This window comes from Colletotrichum phormii, assembly GCF_030913505.1.
Source record: "Colletotrichum phormii strain CBS 102054 chromosome Unknown BDP81scaffold_3, whole genome shotgun sequence".
NCBI lineage: Eukaryota > Fungi > Ascomycota > Sordariomycetes > Glomerellales > Glomerellaceae > Colletotrichum > Colletotrichum phormii.
The window spans coordinates 427014-449980 of record NW_026851445.1 but is presented as its reverse complement, the minus strand read 5'-3'; the positions used below and the strand labels follow the sequence as shown (position 1 = coordinate 449980).

Genomic DNA, 22967 nt, shown 5'->3' with positions numbered 1-22967 from the left:
AAAGCCTTGCCAAAAAAGTTTTTTGATACCAATAACAAGATGGCAGCCCGCCCTCAACGCGAAATTCCCTACTCTTTCCCGTCCGCCCGAAAACGTGGACACCGAACTTCTTCACCGACTTCTCCCGTTGAAGAAAACATTAAGCCAAGGAGACCCGAGACGAGGCGAGGCGAGGCGAAGGCGGATGGTTACATAACGCATCTCAGTGGCAACCGCCAAAACGCCATCGCATATTCACCGGCATATCTTCACCGGCATCCTCGGACCATAAGTGACACCGAGTGCTCCATCCGAATGACCGACGACGTCTCTTCTAACAAAAGACATCCCGCCCACATACCGAAAGGTCCAACGTCCTAGGTCACAGGTGACATGACATGGCAAGTTCTGGATGACACAGGGCGCATCAACCATGATATGATGGCTAGAAATACATTAGGGTTTGTTCTTTTATATTAGTGCTTGGCACCTTTCTTGGTCTTCCTGCGTCATGTCATGGCACACACATAGAAACCTATGGTTTCTTCCGACCCAGAAAGCGCTATAGAAATGCTTGACCAACCGGACGCGATACCGTTCTGGCCTGGCAGCATCAAATCATATGCGAAACCGAAGCGCAAGGGGTTCGATGTGATGCAGAGACTCCTTGGACAAAACTCAGGATGATAACTGACCAAAAGGCAAAAAAGGTAGCGTGAGGAAATAGGAGTATTCTGCGTCAGGAGGTAAAAAGAAAGAAAGCTCAAAATTGACAAATAACCGCCGTTCCAGTCCATCAGCCTTGCGTGCTGTTGTGACGTGATCTAAGCCCATGTTTTTTCTTCTGTTTGCCATGCTCCGTGAACCATTCCCAAAAGACCCGAAATCTATTGTTAGAGAAAGAAACCGTTCCTTCTCACTAGTACCACTACCAACATCCGTCGCGCTCCCTCGCCTCACCTGCTCCTGCCCCGCCAACTTTGGCGGTTTGCCCAAAGGAAAAGAGGAAAGAAAATAACCAGGTCGTTGTTTGCCGTAGAATAGGGGTATTGGGCATTGCGCGGCCGAAAAACTCCGTTACGTATTGATCAAAAGTGTGAAATGAAATGGAGAACGGGCGATGGGTGCGTCTTCTTGCGGTCGAATCAAGGAGCTAACCGGCCGGAGCGTCGGCGAACGAACGAGAGCTGTGGATGGATGATTCCTCCCTGCCGATTTAGGCTCAGTGCCTGATGGTTCCAGATTGTGACCGGGAAAGGTGCCGTCGCATCATTCCCGTCTTCAGCCAGGTACGGAAACTCGAGGGCATCATATCGCACAGGGGCTCAGCTGTTGACACAGGCGCTAGGGCGTCACCCCCCTGTGGACGGGATGCGCTCCCCGCCGAAGCTGCAGCCAGCTGCAGAGGTGCCTGAGCCAGAGGGTCCCACGTGCGCCATGCAGCACCGAAATTCGGCACCACTGAGCTAAACCAGAGTTAAGACCGAGGACCCTGCCGCGACGGCAGGGGTGGCGGAGCTGGTCCTGTCTGGGTGGTGTAATCGGCGTGCCTTCAAAACGTCCGGGGAGGGTTGCAAACAGAATGATTGAAAAAACTCAAAAATCGAAAACGGAAAGAGTTGCATGGCTTTTTTCGTGTCGACGGCCGCCGCCGAAAGTGAAGGAATCAAAGGGGGGGGGGGGGGGGGGGGGGGGGGGGGGGGAGAACCCCGCGAAGACGTATCCGATGTCGTCCGATCTGAAAAAATACTGACTGACATCGATCGCCAGGGCATTTCTCAGGCGCATACGCCTGGTATTGCGTGTTTGGTGGTGCATCGCCGTCGGGATGAACCAATATAGTCGTGCAGCGTTTGAACGTCTCAAAGGGGGCCTAGGCTTGTGTTAGTAGGTTACATCCATCAATTGCAAGATGACACAGTTTGCAACTGCCGTGCCGCATTGTCCACCGACAGGTATTCTCATCTGGAAACCTCATAGGCAATGAAACAAGAGAAGGTAATGAGATCGGGGATCGGATAGGGCGAGACATTTGTGTCTGGGTGGTGACGGAAGGGAGTTTGCGTCATCAGAAGCAACTAACATGTAGCCCGACTTCGAACGAGATGACTTGCTCGAGGTGAGCGGCAGTGTGTCTTTGTGAACATACCTCGAGTGCATCCAATGCAAAACCCCCACGTCGCCGGCATGCCTTCATCTTCCATCCCCTCACGGTGAGCACCATCTTTCCCGCAGTCGGTGTCGTCTGGGGTGCTCAGTAACGGTGCCGACGAACGATGCACCTCAGGCGCTTTGAGTGCAGGGCCGGCAGGTGTGCAGCTTGCAATACCGGCACTCGAAGATACTCCAGTGGGGTCCGGAATGGCACAGGTTGCAGGTCCATTGGATCAAGGTGCTGTCCGACTTGATCATCTTGAACGAGTGGGCGCAGGGGCCCGCGACGGCCATCTTGAATCGAAAGCAGCTGGAAGCTTGGGAAGTTCGGGGTCTCGAAGGTTGCGTCTAGAAGGGTCCGGACGTGCTGGAGGCTCTGTGCGTTGTGTGCGCGATGTCCTGGGTTGTGTGGTTTTTGGTGCCGGTGCTGCTGTTGGAGTAGGTAGTTGGCCCTGAAGATGGAAAGTGACGCTCGCTAACAGCTGTTGATTTTTGGTCGTCTGGTAGAAAGGCCTGTCGCTTTGGTGGCAGAACGACGTTCAACCTTTTCCTTGGTTTGCAAAATGTATTTTTCTTCTCGAGTCTGTGAAATTGTATTAGCATTGCCATACGCCACTTTTATGGTTATTTTGGTAGGTGATGCTGCCGTCTTAAACATGATGTGATGGTCTGCAGGCGGGTAGTTTGAACTCACTTGAGCGAGGCCAAACGTTGATATGAGGTTGACGAGCAAGGGGGTGGTTGTTAAATCAAGGTGTCTGAGTTGAAGAACTGAGTCAACTTGGAGTGTTTGGAGAGGATGCTAAACGAAGCGGGCGGAGTGTGGGAAGGGAGGAAGAAAGAGGTCGGAAACATTAAGTTTTTTTAAGAGGAATTCAAGAAGACCGGAGGATGTGGTTCTTGCTTAAGAAAAAGTTGAAAGAAGGTTTGCCGGTCGGTGGTGGGTAGGTGCTATTGTTCGCATGGATGTGATGGGTAAGGACGAGGGCACGAATGAAGAAAAAGTACGGGCAAAGTACAAGTGCAAGTGCAACTGCAAGTGCAACAGCAAGGCAAGTGCAGTTGCAAAGTGAATCTCAATGTGAGGTCTAGGTATCCGTATCCGTAAGGTAAGGTAGGCACACCCAAGGTGGAAAGAACTTTCAGGGAACGTGAGGTCGGGTGAGGGTGAGGGTCAGAATGATGTGCCCCACGCCGAAGTGTCAAGGAAGGTACGGGATGGTCCGAGGGTTTTGGGCAGGAAAGGACGGCAGCAGGGAAGGGGCCATATAATGTCAAGGAATGTCGAGTAAGGAAGTCGCGCCGACATGGTCATGAAAAGGAGGAATGAAGCATATGAAAGGAGCAAGGGAATTGGTGCGATCCGGGCATGCATGAGAAGAGTGGAAAGCAGGATAGAAAAACTTACAATGGAAACTTGAGGAGCACCCAAAAAAAAACCGAGGCAATCAAGCTACCTTTGGTGAAGGAAAGGTAGGTACCTTGGGTTGGGTAGGTGAGATACCTAGGTAGCTCAGGTACCTGACGGTAGGTAGGTGCTGATGCGGTACGGCAGCGATGGCCAGTGCCGGGTGTGATGTAGGTGTGCTTTGACAGCAAAGCTTGGTGGTTTCTTCTTCTCCCAAACAGCCAATGCAAGCCAGACAAAGTCAGTAATGGCAATGGAGGCCCAAGGCAAGTGCCGTTGGCTAATGCTGTGTGACTGGTCGAGCAGCGGGATGAGGAAGGAAAAAAAATTCGACTGAGGTCAAGGTGGAGTGAGGTGACTAGGAAGCTGGTGTGAGGTGTAATGACGATAAAAAATAAAAATAAAAATAAAGATAAAAGTGTTGAGAGCCAATGCAGCTTGAGCTTGGGGTAGGTACGGAGTAATAGAGCCCTTTATTTATTTTTTTGCTCTCGATCAAGTTCCGGCCGGTGGTCCTCAAGCAACCCTTATATGGATGGACCATGGTCCCACGGGCAGAAAACCGTCTGATTGCAATGCAACAGAGGCAAGGTATTTGACAATCGCAGCTTGTCTAAACTCTAAGCATTGGTATTACCGCATGTCCCGTTCTTCGGCAGAATTCTGAAGTGCTGTTTGTTGCTGGCAGTCCCTGTTCGCTCGCCCGGACCCAGCCCGTCCCAAGGTTCACAGCGGGAGCGTCGGATTGGACATTGGATTGCCCTGTCCCGTTTCCACTCCTGGTCGGTGTTAGGTTGTCTATCTGTACCGGTATGGATGCACAACACGGTACTGGTAGGGCTGCCAGACTTTGGCTGGCTCTGGCCGGTGCCTCTGGAACCTCTGGTTGGCGTTGCCGTAAGTTCTGCGACGGGACGAGGACGTGAGGCGCCCCGGCCGGGAAGCCAAGCATCTATCAGTCGTTGTGTACCCTTTCTTTTTCGAATTAGACCCTGAACATAACCCAGGGTGACAGCAGCAAGGGGACTAAGGTACAGATACAGCTCTAGAAACACACTTCACGAGCATCCGTACCCTATGCTCACGCTGCCGCTGACGGGATATGCCTTGTAAGGTAGTTCAGACTCCAGAGGCGCCTGCGCTTGGTTGGAGAAGCTCGACTTGTGGTGCCCGGCGCGGTACCACAAGGTACCGCTGTCATTCCTCCTCAAATGTACCCTTACCATGACATGGATCTGGGAAAAGGTTGAACCTTCAGAGTGAGCTGAGCTATGTAGCCGGACGTGGCATCGTTACAGCACCGAGACAGACTCATCACATCTACGGTGCCCTGTCTGTCCATGACAGGTACCTACCTGCCAACGGTTAACCGACCCAACGATGCCGCTTTCTCGGCCCTACCACTTTTCCCATCTCGTTTGTTGAAGCCGGGAGCACCACGTCTTTACATGGATGTCATGTAAAAACGTCTCCTGTCATCGTGGCCCGGCCCGTTTCTTTTCGTCTGCACTTGGGGCCCGGTTGTAGACCAAGGTACTCCTTCGGTACTTTGCCCGAGAGAGACAGGACGGGCGCTACCCACCCGTGGTCGCATGCCATGTTTTGTATCGCCTAGAGCTAAGGTAGAAAAAGGGCTTCCGCATTCTTAGTTGCCCATCTGCCATGCGTGCCATGTCCCTTGGGTACGCAGTAACGTCTTGTCCGCAAAGACGACAAACCATAAAGATGCTTGCTAGTGCAACATACGGCCGAATGCCGTCGCCCCTTTCCTGCATACCTTGCCGTGGCTTGCCACCGTTCATGGCCAACGGTCATCGTGCGCCGCGGCAGTAAGGGATTTGACAGACAGGACCCCGTCAAAACGATACCTCTTGGTTGTGACTTGATCATGATGTATTGGCCGTTCCCTCGTGTTGCACAAGGCCTCGTGGCACATCATTACCGCTTCCACGGGAGTATTCTATCTCTTCTGTCTCAATCCCCATTCGCGACAAGGATATCTGTATCATTGTAGACCACGCTGGTCGATCTTGAGTCGTCTCCTGGAAACTCGAGCATGAGGTCGTCGTATTCCCTGGCTGTGCTCCTTTCCGTCTTGGTTGCAATCAAATCTGATCCGAGCAAAACCGCTGCGTACTTCTCCGACCACGCCCGGCAGCCAGGTTGTTGGATTGTTCCGTTCACAGTAATTGATCTGGTTCTCCCATTCCCAGCTGCCTTGTATGGACAACTTCGATATCGATTTGCAAGTCGACAAAATCTTCCACCTCCATGTGGCTCGGCTACCATGCTCTGGGAGCTTGGGACTGTCCCTGTGCGCGGTGTACCTTGCTATGTAAATCCAAGGCCCCTGCGCCTGACAGGTTGAGCCTCTGTGGCCCCGGGATCTCCTCCGGCAGGCTGAAGTTTGGTCACCCTTGGGAGGGTGGGGCCTGATGAAATGTTTCTGTTTGACTTCAGAGGGAACCTGATCCGGCCACGAGGTTCCGTGGCGCAGGGCCCAGAGTTCTGACATGTAACAAACACGATTCAAAGCCAATGCGTCCCATGCCGTTGACATTTGCTGGCGGAAGAGGAGAGCAATCAACAATACCCAGGGTATGACATGGACCAAGAATAACAGCAAAGGCTCTCTCTCAGGTAGAGAGACGGCAGGGCGTCCTGCTCCGGCTCCCGAGTTGCTCGTCCGATTGGCTCGTTCTGCTGACGATACCATGCACGGAGCTATGTATTACTTGGTATCCGTAAAGGCCACTCTGGGGTCAGCAGTGGATCGGATACAGTACGACCGGGCCTCCGGATACACCGTCCTGTCTGGAGCACCAAGTCTGAATGTCCTTGCGGGCATGCATGGTGGCAGAACGGTCGACAGGCCCGTGCTATGGAGAACCCATGACTTCACCACGAACACTTTCAAGGTCCAGGTCTCTTTGGAGAGCGAAAGAGGCCTGCCATGCTCGAGTGCCAATGTAACGACGTAGGTTTCCGGACTTGAGTCTAGGCTGTATGGGCTGTTATGGCTATGGTGCGGCCTAGGTCGCAACCTTCCTTGGTGAAGATAGACTGCTTGTTGTATGGGCAGATTATCTCCGGCCCAGAGCGGTACATTTGCAGCCAAGCGGCCAGAGGCGAAGATCCTTTTCGATCCGGTTCCTCGTTGTGTCTTTGCGCCACGAATCTCTCCGTGCGGCTCGGGACTCTCTCAGACAGGGTGGGTGAGTTGGGTTTGGCCATGTGTGGGGGAACGCCCCAGAAAATCATTGCAGTTACTGGTGTCCTGCCAGAAAAAACAGCATTCTGTTACAACGAAAGCAGCATCCTTCCTACGGATAGTCGGGCAAGAAGAGAGAAGTCAGCCACGCCGGTTAGGCACCCGACAAGCGCAGCGATGCTGCATATGCCTCTGCAACGCCTATCTTCTCGAACAGAAATTGCCGTGGCCAAGCGAACGATTCTTGCTTTCCGAGATGCTGCGCGCGTATCATGAGGTGGTACTTAATATTCTCAAGTTAAGGGCAAGGAAAGAGGTTGCAAATGTGGCAGTTGAGTCTTGTCCGCATCGAGGCAAACCCGCAGGACCTTTGCAGGGGATCAGCTCGTGGCCACTGACTGGGCCGACCATGCATTGTGTGGCAGATCTTTTTTGCTCTCCTTCTCTTCTTCTCCCACCTTCGCTTGTGCCCACTGAGACCAGATTACCTGCATCCACTGCCCAGAAGCACCCATGGCGGGGAAAATCCTTTTGTGCCCCCAATGGGAAGCCAGCCTAGCGACATTCAAATCTTTCATCGAATGTTCTTTGGTAGGGCAAGGCGGACGAGGCTTTAGCTTGAATGATGGGTTGGATTGGGCCGTTGGGGCGTTGCCAGTATTGCAAACCCACAAGAAGGAAACTAGGATGGTGCCGAACGCCGGCAAGTTCTGCACTAGCCGCGACTTGCGCAGGTATCCGTGGCGGTAGAATGTACGAAGTAGAACGAGCGGCGATGTCCAAACACCGGGCACTGAGTTAGAAAGCAGAGTATCGGAAAAGACTTGTGTCGTGTAGCATCGCAAGGGGAGCATCTGCGAACAGCTGGGGTATCGTTCTGAGGGTGCTATCCGTATCACGCAACCGTGAAGGCTGTCCAAATCATGGAGGGAGGTGAAGACTGAACGAATACGGGCAGACGAAGTCCAGTACTGTAAACTGCTACTCCGTACAAGGTATGTATGTATGTGAGCCGCATGACCCAAGTTTGGCCGGATTCGGCCAGGTACTGTGTAATCATACCTGTTGACGACGAACAGGAGTACCGGCAGGCTCCGTTGTGTTCGGCGTGCTCTGACAAGGCTCTTCGGGCCAGTAGCCTGGACGGACCGACGAGGGAGGAATCCCGAGATAGTGCTGCGAGAAACGGGGCAATGACCCATTGCGAAACAGCTGTCATGCCTTACAGAAACGGCTTCAAAGCCCTGGCGCGAACAAATAGGTTGTCTTTCCGAGTTGGCGAGCCGGGGTCTGGGCCGCCGTTTGAAGCCAGGGTGATTAGCCTACCGTGGACCATGTCAAAGTCAGTCCACCATGCAACGCGGAGCTTCTGGAAAACGGAGAAGGTGTGGATGAAGGCAGCTTACCTTAAGCATTAGGGTAGAGTACGGAGTAGTGTACGGATACGCCGTAATGGAGCAGAGAGGAAAGAAGCGCGCCAGAGGCGGATAGAGACAAGAGATGACGAGTGGCCGGAACAGACGCCACTATTACTCCGGGCATGAGTTGTTGTCTTCTTTTCTCTTCCTGTGAACAGTGGCAAGGCATCGACACGTGTAGGTAATGCAAGGTAAGGAAGGTAGTAGTAAGCGGTATTGAAGCTAAGGTGGCCAAGATGACGGCGTTTGGTATGAAGTTGAAGCTGCCGTGCCGAAGCGAACGTCCACCGCGGACGCTGCCTTGTTCGTTGCGAACGCTCACATTGCATTCAGGCTCCAGGCTTTACACTAGGATTGCCGGGCTGGAGTGATTGGTGTGGATGTTGCAGCTTTCGGACTGGAGTTGCGAAATAGCCTCGGGCGTTAGCTTGCTTACCTTAGGGTGAGGTAAAGTTCCACCTTCTGCAAAGCGCCTACTTGGGCAAGGACGGGAAACTCAACGTCAAAGCTTCCTTCCTTGACAGGCCTGGCAGGCGAAACCCACACAACCTTCAGGTTGGTGTGCGGCGTGCCATGCTGGTGGTGGCATCCCAAAGTTGAAAGCTGCATGCTGCCCGGATTGAAAATTGTGTGTTTTGGCAGTCGCAGGGAGACAACAAAGGGAGTCCAGGTGGCTGGCTTTCTTCGTCAACCAACCTTGGGTACCTAAGGTACGGTAGCGAGCATTATTTGATCAATGTCTTCCCAGACCGATTGCCAGCGCAGCACCACACTTTCCAGACCGGTCAGGCTGCAATAGGTCTATCTCAATTCCAAAATACTTGAAGTCTTGAACACCGAAGGAAGCCGGAGGTTCGCGGCTCGCCCACCAACTCCTGTCTCCAACAATCTTGGGTATGACAAGGCAAGGCGAACGCAGCGCACATCAGCTTTGACCGTCGACCGAGATCCCCTGGTGCCACCCGCGTTCTTGCTCATGCGGTAGCCGTACGGAGTAGTACCTTAAGTACGAAGTACATTGCGGAGTACGGACAAGTGCCTGAAGAACAGGATGGAGGGAAGCAAGGGCGCAGCGGCAGCGAATGGTACGAATACCAATTGGGCAAGCCTGGATATCTGGAGCAACTTCCCTTAATTCCAAGGTACCTTAACTCCTGCCCGCAGTCCAAGTCATCAATGTGGAAGGAAGAGGCTCCAAAATGTCTCCCGGCGCCTTCTTACCTAACTCGGCGCACCTGCCTCATGCCGTGATGCCCCGTCTCCAACTTCAGCTCAATTGGAAAGAACAGAGTTTCTCACCCTTATTCCTTCCATTCCGCGCCCAGGGAAGAAGGTACATATGTAGAAACACCAATTGCCTCGTCACTCAAGGTACTTTGCCGTAGGTACCTACCTTCCTGACCTCAGGCTGTAAACACCATTGCTCTTGCCCTGGATCGTGGCTTGTCTCGGTTGGCATCACATGACCTCCATGCCACGCTTCTCAAATCCACCTCTCATCCACTCCTGTCGCATTGCCAATGGCAATGGCGGGAACAGTCACATCTGGCCCGCTGGGTCCTAGCGGCTCATCCACGACGTTGGAACGGCCTTCCATTTTGACTTCAATCCCCTGCCGTCGTGTCGGCCGCCTTTCCTCGTCCTTCCTTTCAACATTGACCATGGAGCTGGCTGCTTGCTGCTGGCTGCTAGCTGCGGGCATCTTCTTCCTCTAATTTCCACATGATGCCATGCATGGGACTACGTAAGCCTTGCTTCCCTCAACCCCTCCATTCACGTAATGTCTATTGCGTCAATACCCGGCCACCGCTGCTTCAGTTGTCCTTTTTGATTGTCGTCGAGCGACGGATGCATTCTTACATATAGTCACAGCGTCACACTGCATCCTACGCCTGTCAATATGATCGACAAGCATCCAATATTTGGTGCCAGCACTGAAAATCCTCAAGAGCCTCGGCCGCCAGCAAGACTACAAGACGAAGTTGACTACTCCGTACGCTACGGATACAGACACGGACACAGACACGGATACATACATGGAGCTATCTTGAGTCCTCGCCCGCTTGTCGCTTCTCACTTTTGCGGCGGCTTGCCCTGTTCAGAGCCACTTTTCTAGGCCCTGCTGAATGGCCGAGCTCAACTCGCCGTGTTCGGTGCTTTCCGCCCTCTCTGTGTTTCCCGTTCCTCTACGAACTCAACAACAAGGTCGAGGCTCTCCGCTCCGCGCTGGCTCCAGACCGGCCGGCCTCATTGACTTGCAGGTATGAAAATTGCGCCTCACAAGACTCCAGGCTCACTCCGCGGCCGCCCTCATTTCCCCACCCACGAGACCAAATTCCAGTCTTGTCCGCAGAATCTCACCCATCATCTCCACGTCTTTTGGCTTCCCGATGACAAGCAAATCTTTTCGCCCGCCTCCGATGCTCTGAATAACCGCTTACGACGACGCATCGCCGAACCCTTGATATGATCATGGATGGTCCCATGTTACTCGCTGCAGCGCGGTACGTCGCGCTGCTTCCCTCCCTCCCGGCTCACTCGAACATGGGGGTTTGGACTGTGGTTCGACAGCGCCCCGGCAAGGACCACACTCGGTCAAGTTGGGACGATTACCTTCACACCCTTTCGACGAAACGAAAGCGGTGCCGGTCAAATGCCAGAAGACCATGAGCATGGCAGTAGACTGACGCGACCGACCAACCAGCAAATCCGACTCCTCGAGATGATGTGACTGGCTGGCAAGGATGTACATGCACCCTGACCGTTTGATGCCGGCCAAGATCTGCACCTCGCTACAAGGGGCGACCACTGGCTCAAGTCGAAAACAACGCCAAATCATATTGTCAGAGAGACATCTTTTCTCTCGCCCCGCTCAATTTTGTTGTCCTAGATTTGGACTCAAAACCTGAATAATATGGACGTTTGGAAATGTTGTCACCGACCCGCCTGTCCTTCAGGGAGACACTATCACATTTTCATCCCAAGTGGGTGACACAATGGATTGCCGCCCAACACAAAGTAGCTAGCTCTATTTCTATTCTTCCTATCATTAACTTTTCTATTATCATTATTATCATTATGATTTTCCTAATATTCTATATAGAATACGTCTAAAGAAGTATAAGATAGATACAATAATAATACTAATAATAAGAAGAATAACGTACTTGATAAGCGAGCTGCCTAGACAAGCGAGCTGCCCACCCAACCGCGTTCATCCTTCCTCCTCACTTCTAATGCGTATCACGCCACAAATAATCATGTCGTCACAAAGCAAAGAGGCCCAATTAAACTTAGCAGTCGAGGCTATCCAAAAAAAAACCCTAAACTCAGCATTCGAGCCGCAGCAAGAATCTATTCAGTCCCCCCTAGGACCCTAGGCACCTGATTAAAAGGCACACCTGCACGACAAGATACTATACCTAACTCACGCAAATTGACGGAGCTTGAAGAGGAGAAGCTAGTTGAGTATATCCTCGACCTGGATTCCCGATCGTTTCCTCCCCGGATCAGTGGTGTGGAAGAAATGGCCAATCGATTGCTCGTCGACCACGACGCGCCCCCAGTTGGGAAGCGCTGGGCTTCAAACTTCGTTAAACGACAACCACAGCTCCGGACGCGCTTTTTCGTAAGTACGACTATAAGAGGGCCCAATGTGAAGATCCAGACGCGATAAACGCGTGGTTTCGGCTTGTGGCGAACACAATCGCGAAATACGGCATTATGGACTCCGATATCTACAACTTCGACGAGACTGGGTTTATGATGGGCCAGATTGCATCCGGGATGGTCGTCACGAGTGCCGAAAGGCGTTCAAACACAAAAATGATACAGCCTGGCAATCGTGAATGGGTTACAGTCATTCAGGCCATCAGTTCGTCAGGCTATAGCGTTCCGCCGTACATCATCGTTGCAGGCCAATATCACCTCTCCACCTGGTATATAGAAACAGATCTCCTACGCGACTGGGTCATCGCAACGTCTGAAAACGGATGGACAACAAATGAAAGAGGCCTAGACTGGCTCCAGCACTTTGATCGGCATACAAAACCGCGTGCAACTAGCAGTTATCGCCTCCTCGTCGTCGATGGGCACGAAAGTCACCACTCTGCGGACTTTGAGATATATTGCAAGGAAAACAATATCGTCACACTCTGCATGCCGGCCCATTCGTCTCATCTACTTCAGCCCTTAGACGTTGGGTGCTTTGGGCCACTAAAGACGGCTTATGGTCGACAAATTGAGGATAAGATGCGCCGGGGTAATACCCATATTACGAAGGAGGACTTCTTCCCTGCATTTCACAACGCTTTCACGCAAGCCCTAACGGTAAAAAACATCCAGGGAGGCTTCAGAGGGGCCGGGCTTGTTCCTTTGAGTGCCGAAAGTGTGCTTTCGAAGCTTGATGTCAAGTTATACACTCCAACACCCCCAGGGTCCCTACCAACAACACCCCCCGCGTGGACTTCTTAGACGCCAAATAACCCAATAGAGGCCTCTTCTCAGTCCGAACTCATCAAAAGGAGGATCTCCCGCCATCAGAATAGCTCCCCAACTTCAATTATTGAAGCTGTAGAGCATTTATCAAAGGGAGCGCGGGGATTTATGCACCAGATTGCCTTATTAAGGTCGGAGGTCCAGATCCTCCGGGAGGAAAATAACCTACTTAGCCGACGCAGGAGGGCTAAGAAAACACGTCTCAGACAAGGAGGAAGTCTTACTGTAGCTGAGGCAGAGGAAATTCAGTCGCAGAGAGAGGCTACGGCCCAGATTGAGGAGGAAACGCGCCAGAGTAGTGGTCGTCGGCCGAGGACAGAAACAGGTCAACGGCGATGTGGCGTCTGCGGAAACACTGGCCATAATGCGCGAACATGTCAGTTTAATGAAGAAATATCTGAGGAATAGGATTCAGAGTAGTTTCAATTGATTTTATGTTTTTAGTGTTGCTCCTTAGTTAGATTTATAATGTGATTATGGTTAGGAGGGCAGCTCGCTTATCAAGTACGTTAATAATAATAGGAATAATAGTAGTAATAGGAATAGTAGAAAGAGAGATGGGGAGAGTATTGAGCGGCATCCCATTTTGTCACCCACTTGCATCCGTACCATTGTACGAGCCTCGACGCGATGCCGAATCAACCGATAAGTGATGGTTTTGGTTCTTCGCAAACTTCTCGGCGATTCTCTCAATGTTCTGACGCGAGACGGCTTGATTGGATCCGGGCCTTACTCCGTGCCCGTATTCAACAGCTTCTTCGCTGATGGTCTTAGTGGTCACTCGGGGTATCCGTATAACAGCATGCTAGCCGATATACTCCACCAGTCGCCATCGTACTCACGACAAGCATTCTCCAGATCACGCCACCATCTCGCAGCAAGATCTTCTCAATCAAGGCACAACACAAATGAAAGTTTGCCGAGCAAGTGGGTGACACAATGGTTTGCCGCCCAGCACGAAGTACCTACCTCTATTTCTATCCTTCTCATTATCATTATTATTCATCCTCTTCATTTTTTTTTATACATTCTGTATAAATATATCTAAGAAAGTGTAATATAGATATAATAAGAGTAATAGTGGTAATAAGAATAGTAGAAAAAGAGATAGGGAGGGTATTGAGCGGCATCCCATTTGGTCACCCACTTGCCGAGGTAGATTTATCGTTTCTTGACGGTCGTTAATCGATCTCAGGAGACTCTGCTCCGAGACGACTTCTTGATAGCCTTCTTTCAAATGGCATCGGTCAAATGGCATCGGATTCGCGATATCACTATGTCAAATCTGTACCTCCTCACGCTATAGTTTACTACCGATACGCCAGTGATGCTCATCTTCGATAACTCCACGTGAACTGCCGGAGGATGTCGACTGATGGTCTTCTTCTTCTTCTACCCATAATTGATTTCATTTGCGACATCCCGGGCACGTCTACGGCTAGTATTCTTCACTGGCCACGTATCCCCGTAGCGAAAATTGCGGTCGTCTTCTTCGTGCTTTTCAACACCTTGAAAGCTAAGAGAGCATCTGCTCAAGCCACCCCTGCCCACGGTTCATAACAACCAACAATCAGGATTCGCCCGCCGCAGTCGGTCGCAATAGCGACACTGATGGCAATAATCGCAACCTTCCTTCAAGCAAGCTCGAATTGCCCATTCTAGCCACACAGATCAGCGGAACATCGACTGACCCGGACAAGGTTGGAGATGGTGCTCAGCTGGCCTTGGAGACATCCAGCAACCCTCTCAACGACCCTTTCTGACGACAAAGTACCTAAGGCCGAGGCAGCACGTAGGTTTGGCTCCTCACCAAACCCCCCTTCGGCCAGGCGTCGAAGGGCCCCAGACCCGATAGTTTCGAGAAGTCGAAGAAAGACACTACTTTGGGCGAGGTCCCTCTGAATCACTTCCTTGCTCATCCTTGTGGATCGGAAGCCTGTCCCTGCGAGACCGCTTTGCCGCTATTGGATGGCTACACAAATCACAGCCCGGCCGTTTCAGGACTCTTTTCCTCTCCTTTGAGGAGGATGAAGAAGATGAAGGAGTGCAGACACAGCGCGCGCAACTCTCGTGGACTATGATGAACCAGGGTTCAGAAGCATTCGAAGGCACGCAACCACATCCGTCTTTACAGTACGAACTGCAAGAGGCTTTTCTTCTTATCCTCCGGGCCTCCATGCCACAGGCAACACCTTCATCGAATTTCAACGTTGCGGGACTTCCAGGTCCCTTGTCCACATCTGGCCATTTGCCTGATCCGATCCAGAATAAAATTCTGGGGCGTGGTGAAGAATGATCCACACGCGGCACGCGGGAGCGTCTGAAGTCCGGACCTTGTCCATCGCCGTCAATCTGGGACCCCTCCCCCCCCAGTCCGAAGTAAGGTAGGACCAGATTTCATCACGCCTTGGACGAACTGGGCGGGCGGGACGAACCTGGTAATCACAAGCACCGGACTTGCAATTCCGAGTCGCCAAAAAAAACCTAACCTTCTCACATCTGTCGATTCTGAAACCTTTTTTCGCCGACCCCTCGTCGATATTCGGCATCCATATCAAACTTACAAGCGAGCCAGACAGATGGCCTTGCTCGGAAAACGGTCGTAACCATGATCCGTCGCCCCCCTAGACTAGCTGTCTCGAGATACAACGAGGTATTTGTTCTAAATACTACCTCAGGATCTCTCTCGTCTCGCCTCCGCGGTAGTTGCAACGGATATCCGTCCTTTGCCATGCGCTTCAGGGTCACTTCAAGGCACTGAACCCCTGCAGCCGGAACTGCACCTCATGGGATTTACCATAGGGGTGATGCGGAATTGCGGTGTGCATCATCCATTTTGTTGCCGACCTTGCGAGATGCCATGTTGTTCCCTTTTGCCGAGCAGTGGTACGGTACCATGGATGGGACTCTCTTTTGGGCCAGGCCACAAGACCTCTCTACTGGACCGTGGACGAGCTCGGCCCGCGTCACATTCAACTTCTGACGACAACTCCAATGACATTGCACCTCAACATCGTCTTGCCTTCATTGCCAGTGACTTGCCAAGATCTTGGATGATACTGTTTGATTTTCCCGCTATCGTTGCTAATAATGCGCTCAAGTCTATCCATGCTACTCATGTTTTCCGCCTCCTGTTTGTCGCTTTCCTCATATCATGTACCTCCCACCGTATCTTTGTGATCCTGTGTCGATGACTACAAGATATAAGCTCAGCATGTCTACTCGATCACTCAGTAGACTCTGCTGTCACCTGGGAGATTGTCTCAGTTGAAGCGTCAGGCTTGGTTCTCGGGCTGACGGGTTCCTCATCTTCCATGACAACTGATGAGGCTGATGCAAGAGCTTGGCCTGCTGAGACCAGCTCTTCCTTACCCATCCCGCTCTCAACTTCTGACTGTGCAGTGGTATGCTGCTCTGATACCTTCGGCTTGGGATGCAATCCCTTCATTTCGAGCCCCTCGCTGTCACTATCCCGTCGTTCATGATCCTCGACGGAAAAGAGATCTGACAAGTTCACTGCGAGGAACGTCTTGGGAAGTTTGACTCTGCAATACAACTCGTTAGCATCACACCCCAACCGTCAGCAAAGCCACTTGGTGAATGGAAACTTACTGGTTAAACTTGGCCCTCAGAGTGCGGATCACTTGCATCCAGTCGCCGTGAGGGGTCAGACTGCGTCGCGGAGCGCAGCTGATGCAATGCTTGCTATCCAATTGGACATCCAGCGGGTCGAAGACGTGGCATCCGGGGCTAATGGTGATTCTGATACTGTAGGCAAAAGTCTGCTCTTCGCCCCCGTCGGGTGTGGCGGCAGGGGCCTTGGTCTCCGATTCATACAGCTCAAAGCAGATCTGCGAAAGATAGTCGAGCTCGGGAATAGTGCTTCTCTTGATCTTGGTCTCGATCCCTCCTTCCAGAATGCAGTTGAGGAGGGTGTAAATGTGGGACTCTTTGGTGAAGTAAAAGAAGGATTTGGCATCGTTCGATGCTTGCATCTCTTCAAGATCCTGGACAATCTCCTTGAGCAGCGGCAGCGACGTCAGAAGACCAATTTCCAGCTTCTCCCCATCAGAGATACCGTACTCTTGAGGACAGATGAAGTCGAATAGAACCTTGGCAAGCTGATACAATTCCCGCAACGGCTCAAACCTGGCATCAGTCTTTGCCTTGGTCTGGGTATTACCCTTGTAGAGGTGGAAGTACTGTTCAGGCGGGGCTGCCTCGACGTGCCGCAGACCGTTGAGGAACGACCGCCGTCGGAAGATACGTCTCACAGATGTCGAGCTCTTGCTGGCTTCGCTCTTGTCTGCCTTATCGCTGGATCCCGAAAAATCCCGTCTTTCCTCGCGGGAGTCCTGCGACGACTTCCCCTCATCGGATGTCTTCTCGGCAGTCTTGACCTCTTTGCTGCCGTCTTTGCTGCCGTCTTTGCTGTCCTTGTCCTTTTCCTTGTCCTTGATACCGTACTCCTCCTCTAGCATGGCTTTGGGCGGTGTGAAGACCCATTCCAAGAACTGCCGATTATGCAGAGCATCGAACTTCATCGTGTCGTAGAGCTCAGAGATCTTGCTAGGATCGACCTTTTCTCCGTCGCAAAACTCCGCGAAAAGCTTTTCCCAGCGTTCCCTGAAGAGCTCGGAGTCCTCGCCACAACACCATCTGGGTTGGATGTTACTCACCGCATTTGTCTGAGACGGGGACGAGGACATGGAGCTTGTCGAACCTGATGCCTCGGCATTTACAGGTTTCTCAGAGCCCGGGTTGGCAATGGCGTTATTCAAGGAAGCAACGGCACTACCGTTGTGCAGCTTGCTGTAGTTGTAGTGCATCACACGACGATGGAAGTTCATGAGTTGGACAACACGCGTCTGAACCTCTGATGGCTCGGGCATCTTTTCCGGCCAAGCGAATTGGGAAGGTCGCTCGTTACCCTTGCGGAGAAGACCCTTCAACTTCTTCTTCACCTTGTCCATCTCGTCCTTGGCAGCGTTGGAGTCGTCGAGCAAGTCCTTGCGGATAGTGATGAAGTCTTCAGGTAGGTCTTTGCGATCCAGGAAAGCAGAGGCCCAAATCTGCGCACTGGTTGTAACGCGGCGTTCGGAACTGCTGAAGACGTGGACCTCATCAAGAACATCTCGGTTAAGCAGGTTGAAATCGTTCCTCATGTTCTCGCCCAGTTCCTGGGCCTGATAGCGTGCCGAGTGTGTCGGCTCACCGCCCCATTTCACAATGAGCTGAAGCTTCTCCAAAACCAAGCTCTCCTCTGCGGCTGTGATGCGGGACATGGTCATACCAGACAGAGAGTCATGCCTCTTGGGTGGCATCCTAGATGGTGATGAGTTTTCCGTCTTTGCGGCGCCGTCGTCAGGCTTCTCTGCGAAATCCGTCTGGACGCCTTCTTTCAAGACTTGCGAAAGCTCATCGCCCGACGAGACTGCGACCTCTTCCGTCTTCTTCTTCCGGAACATTGGCTTGATTTGGACCTTGGTGCCAGCCCAACCGCCCTTCTTCACGAGGACATTGCGCAACGACTTCAACTTTGCGCGATCTTCCACGCCAGCTTTCAAGGCAACATCCACGGCCTGCAATACGCTGGCCAGAGCTGCCTCTCCAATGAGGAGCACCTCTTCCTGATGTCCCTTGAGTAACTCAATGAAGGGCGCTGTATGGAAGGTGAACTTGTACTTTTGCTTCGGAGTTCGATCAGCATGTCGAATGACGGACACAATACCCTTGAGTTTCCAAGAGTGCTTTGGTGGTGGCGGCGGCACCGGAGTCTCCTCTGCCGGAGGCGCGGTGCCCTCTCCTTGCAGTGAAGGCGTGGCGGATGGAGTGGCCGACCCCGTTCCCACGGTGGAAGGGACGCTCGCAATAGTAGGATCTACCAGCGGAGGCGGAGGAGGGAGAGTAGGGCTGGTACATGAACTAGTGACAGCAGAGGGGAGTGCACTCTCCGACTTTTGAGGTGGTGCACTCGCTGGTGCGGGCTTCGGCTCCTGGGGCAGCTTCTCAGAAACAGCCGGTATATTGGTCACGGACTTGTTCTGCGCCTGTGGTACAGGAATAGGTTGCGAAGCCTCCTTCTCCTTTCCGCGAGATGCCAATGGGTCGGTCATATCCGAGGGAGAAGGCGACGGCGCGGGAGAGGTGACGCCGCCTCTGCGAAGTCTCTCCTTGACGAAGACGTCCTTGAGAATGTTGGCGCAGTGATCATAGTAATCGTCGTTGTCCTTGACGAAGCTCCAACCGTTGACGTCGATGACATAGCTCTTGCCACCCGCTCGTAGGAAGTCGAAGCCGCAGACTCTTTGGCCGAAAGAAGTTGAGATCTTGCTCGCGATCTCCTTCTCTTCGGGCTCCAAGGCTGTAACATAACGCAGCTCCTTGCCATGCGTGTTTCGCCTTACAACACCGTCGACGACGGGAGATTTCCGAGTCTCTGCGTGGCAGTACGTGGGCCCCACAGTGTAGGCTTTGACATCCTCGGCATTGTCGACTCTCATAAACTTTTCGTAGATATAACTATTCTCTGGCTCCAGAATAGCGCGAGGAATGTTCAAGTCTGGATCGTACTCGGAGCTCTTGTTGCCGATTTTGCGGAACAGCCGGCGGGCACCACCACCGGTGGACTTGGGGAAGTAGATGATGATATTGTGATCTTCACCGCTGACAGGCTTCTCGACAAAGGGCTTCTTGAGCAGAGCGCCGTCGACGCTGAGAATATCCCCGTCGTCGAGCAGTTCAACCTTGCGGGGGAGCCTGTTGTAGCCCAGGTCTTCGGCATCCAAGGTTATACCAGTAATCTCCTTGATATGTTTCGCAGTGTCTGGGGTTAAAAGCTTTGGCCCGCCATCGCGGTTCACCTCGATGCGTTTCGGCGTAGCCACGCCAATACCGTCCAAAATGTTGAGGCATAGACGACGATCCCAGAGGATCTTCTGCATCGGCACATCGTTGACGCAGAACGGCTTTCGCGCCTTGACGTAGGCAATTGCCTTATCCAATGGGAAGCCATCCGAGTAGAAAGAGATGAGGTAATCACTGAGGTAAGTGTTAGTACAACTACGCAATAAAACTACTTTCGTGATGGCCTCGGAGGCTACAGATGAACAGAGAGTGGAGTGAATGGGGATGCCTATAGATGGTGGGAGTTTGGTGAGAGAGGAGATTCATTGTGCATGGGTTGGAGGATTGGTGATGCAGAAAGAAGCTATGCTGTTTTGGCTCACCGAGCCGTCGGCGAGACATAAGAAATCATAATTACTCACCACATGGGCCAATTCTCGACCTCTACGTTACGAAAACAACGGTTAGCAAAGTCTTCGACGTGATGCAGCTTGAGTATTCCAAATTTGCCCGAACTTGGGTTGATCCTCTCCATTGGGGCGAAACAGCGGCTTACCTTCGTCCAAAATGACCTTGTCACCAAACACAACGACATCGAACTCGCGATTAGCAATGAGTCGGTTCAGAATGTTTCTGCTAGGCTTGCTGCGGGCCTTGACATCCAAAGCGCACACTCCAATAACACCCCAAGGCGCTGGCTTGACTGCAGGTGCATTAGAGCTTGTCGGTATACGTTGTCGAGGCGCGCTTGTATCTCTTGACTGACCCTCTTCTTTCTCCTTGTTGTGATAGGGTCCCCGATCGCTGCTGGGGCTGTGGCTGCTAGCACCAGTGCTTCCGCTGAATCTGCGCTTGTTGCGGCTGCGGGATCGAGTTGGCTGGGCGGGACGGGGAGGTCGTTTGATAACTTCGTGGTGCGTATGGGTATTGGTCTCGCGCGGTGCAAGATGATGACCACCTGGGGCGGCGTTGGCATTTTGACCGTTGGAGGAGGTGGTTACAGTGACGTTGGAGAGCTCGGCACCGGGCTGCGAGGCATTCGTGACAGGTTTTCCTGACGACATGATGCCGGAAACGGAGCGCGAAGGGCCACCGTCGGAGCCGTTCGTCGAAGCAGCGGAGGATTGGGTGGCGGGGACCGAAGTTGGGGCGGCACCGCGAGCCGAGGCCAGGGAGTAGACGGAAAAGATGCTGGAAACCGATGTGCGCTTGTCCTTGAGGTCGGACTCGGAAGAAAAAGAAGATCGGGATGTGAGGGCGGGTTCTGGGAGGGGGCGATATGGGGCGGTGGAATCTTGCTGGCTAGACCCAGACATGAGGCGTGGGGTATTGTCGAGCTCGTCGACGTCGGCAAACTGCAAGGTGGAATCGCTCCAGGCTTCGAGCGAGTTGTTTGATTCTCGACGAGTGCGGCAGAGAGAACCTCGGGGGCTCTTTAGAGGAATCGAAGAGGGCGGGGGCATGGAAAGGCTAGCAGAGGCAGAGTGGGCGTCGGTGGTTCCAGGCTCAGCATGTCGGCTCTTCCTGCTGGCAGAGGAGGAGAGATTGAGGGAATGCGAGATGGAGCGTCCGGGTCTCGATCGCAGAGGGATGTCGGTAGGAGCAGAGGTGTTTTCTGTCGTATGGGAAGGGGATGACGAAGTTTGAGAAGAGTGCGGGTTGAGGGGAGAAGCAGGCGCGGCGGCAGTGGCAGGGGAAGCAGGAGTGGTAGTGGTAGCCGAGCGAGCACTATCTACGGATCGTCGAGTGTTAAAATTCGGTCGGTCCATGTTGCCAGATGCGCCCAGAGGCAATGGAAGGGCCTTTTGGACGCGCACTGATCAGATGGAAGGTATTGGAGGGGCGGCTGCTGACTCGACGTTTGCTGGACCTGAACCGTAGACGCTACAGCCTTGCAAGTTTTTTTCTTTCTCTTTTGTGCTTGGATGCTTTGTTCTCTGGTTGGTTCGTACCGTATTCGTACCTTGGTTGCAAGAATTGAAGGGGGCGAACAAGGTAACAGCGACCCAGCGATCAGGGTGCTGGAGCCTCTCAAGGTGAAGGGTGCAAGACGACAAGACGGAAGATGAGGGGTTTCCACCGGGATGAGAGAAAGTGGCAGACTTTTTTTTTTTTTTTTTTGGGTTTCTTAAATGACGTGAAGTCTATGGCGAGAAATTTGGAGTTGAGGGCTCGCTGTTGCATCCAGATGAAAAAGGTTATTGGTACGAAGTAATGAGGTACCTTCCAAATGGCAGATGAAGAAAGCGACGCCAGAACATGGGCGTGCGGCATGCGTGTCCTTCCCATTGGACCACCGAGGTTAGAGAACTCAGAATGCCAGGCAATCGTGACACACAAGAGAACCGGGTTGTCCCTGCCTTCTTTTCTCCTCGAGGTACACATAAAAGAGTCAGTAGCTTGTGCTGTTCCCGTGTTCTCGAGCTGGAAGAGCGATTGCGACACCACCAATGCCCAGGTACTGCCGCGAGCGTGATGATGCAAATATATGCCTTGAGAGTGAGACAAAGTGGCGGGGCGGGGCGGCGTCGGGAGACACAAGCGAGGGTACCTACCTCACACTACTCCGTAAAGCAGAAGGACTTTCTAGAAATCCCACAAGCCAAGACATGGCACTCGAGAGAATGCAACGAGGGAGGGGGGAATTGAGTGGGAGAGAAAAACGTTCTAGACGCAGGGCAAGGATGACGTTGGAGACGGTGAAAAGAGGTGGGGGGCCAGCAACACCAACCGAGACCTTGAAATGTACCCATAGGTCAGGTTTCTCATGCAGCCAGCGCTTGACAGCTGGACTTGGTCGCTAACGTTGTCAAGCTGGAAGCGCTCCAGCTACGGTTTCCGGCGAATCACGATGCTGAACGCAGCTTCTGACACCTCGAGCCTCAATCAATGGCGCCTTTCTAGTCTTCCACCCCTCACCTACGCATGCACGATAAGCTTGTCCCAAATCCAAAGACTGGATGAAATGTTCTAGGCTCTAGCGGACGCAACCTCATGATTTCATCCGATGCAAGCTCTTGAATCTGCAGTCCAATGTTCAAACCACCATAGAGCCGATCGGGATCCAAAGAAGAGAAAAATATCAGGGCTCATGTATTGACCACAACCCGGTGCAAGAACTTCAACGACTAATACGTATGCGTGGCGCCCTTCATATGCGGTGATCATCGTCCTGAAGACATCCTTCATTCCATGAGCTGGTCGTGGAATACCCAAGTCAGCCGTTTTGGGAAACTCGCAGGATGAAAGCTTTCAACCAATCAGATGCGCTCAATTGGACTTGCCCCGCGCCCCTCAATCGTCCATGGCGGGGCCATCTTGACCAGCCGGCTGAAGCCCGGCGAAACTCCAATCGCGATAAGATAAGCCAAGTCTGATTCGAAAAGATCGAAAAAAAAATCTCGGGCGACGACTCGACAGCTAGTGTCTGAAGGCCTCGAACGAAACGCATCCC

At 52.6% G+C, this 22967-nt stretch overlaps 3 protein-coding genes across 3 annotated transcripts; all 3 read right to left on the bottom strand.

Annotated features, from left to right (window-relative positions):
• Positions 1-424: 424 nt before the first annotated feature.
• BDP81DRAFT_124642 (uncharacterized protein) lies at positions 425-993 on the bottom strand. Its single transcript, XM_060581648.1, has one exon. The coding sequence runs from the start codon at positions 774-776 to the stop codon at positions 489-491; it is 288 nt and encodes a 95-aa protein (XP_060449528.1). The 5' UTR covers positions 777-993; the 3' UTR covers positions 425-488.
• A 5838-nt stretch (positions 994-6831) lies between these two features.
• On the bottom strand, positions 6832-8066 carry BDP81DRAFT_417668 (uncharacterized protein). Its single transcript, XM_060589647.1, has one exon. The coding sequence runs from the start codon at positions 7952-7954 to the stop codon at positions 7133-7135; it is 822 nt and encodes a 273-aa protein (XP_060449527.1). The 5' UTR covers positions 7955-8066; the 3' UTR covers positions 6832-7132.
• A 7642-nt stretch (positions 8067-15708) lies between these two features.
• BDP81DRAFT_124571 (histidine acid phosphatase) lies at positions 15709-21108 on the bottom strand. The gene is made up of 4 exons (XM_060581647.1): positions 20070-21108; positions 19936-19957; positions 16280-19708; positions 15709-16212 (listed from the first exon to the last, which is right to left on the bottom strand). The coding sequence occupies exons 1-4, from the start codon at positions 20974-20976 to the stop codon at positions 15894-15896; spliced, it is 4677 nt and encodes a 1558-aa protein (XP_060449526.1). The 5' UTR covers positions 20977-21108; the 3' UTR covers positions 15709-15893.
• Positions 21109-22967: the final 1859 nt, after the last annotated feature.

What these genes read in the sequence shown, in the direction of transcription:
- BDP81DRAFT_124642 (XM_060581648.1), bottom strand. Translation starts at nt 776, where the DNA reads ATGGACTGGAACGGCGGTTATTTGTCAATTTTGAGCTTTCTTTCTTTT.
- BDP81DRAFT_417668 (XM_060589647.1), bottom strand. Translation starts at nt 7,954, where the DNA reads ATGGGTCATTGCCCCGTTTCTCGCAGCACTATCTCGGGATTCCTCCCT.
- BDP81DRAFT_124571 (XM_060581647.1), bottom strand. Translation starts at nt 20,976, where the DNA reads ATGCCCCCGCCCTCTTCGATTCCTCTAAAGAGCCCCCGAGGTTCTCTC. An exon ending in CAAGGTCATTTTGGACGAAG is followed by an intron (nt 19,958 to 20,069) that starts GTAAGCCGCTGT and finishes TTCGTAACGTAG; the next exon opens with AGGTCGAGAATTGGCCCATG. An exon ending in CTGAGGGCCAAGTTTAACCA is followed by an intron (nt 16,213 to 16,279) that starts GTAAGTTTCCAT and finishes GTTGTATTGCAG; the next exon opens with AGTCAAACTTCCCAAGACGT.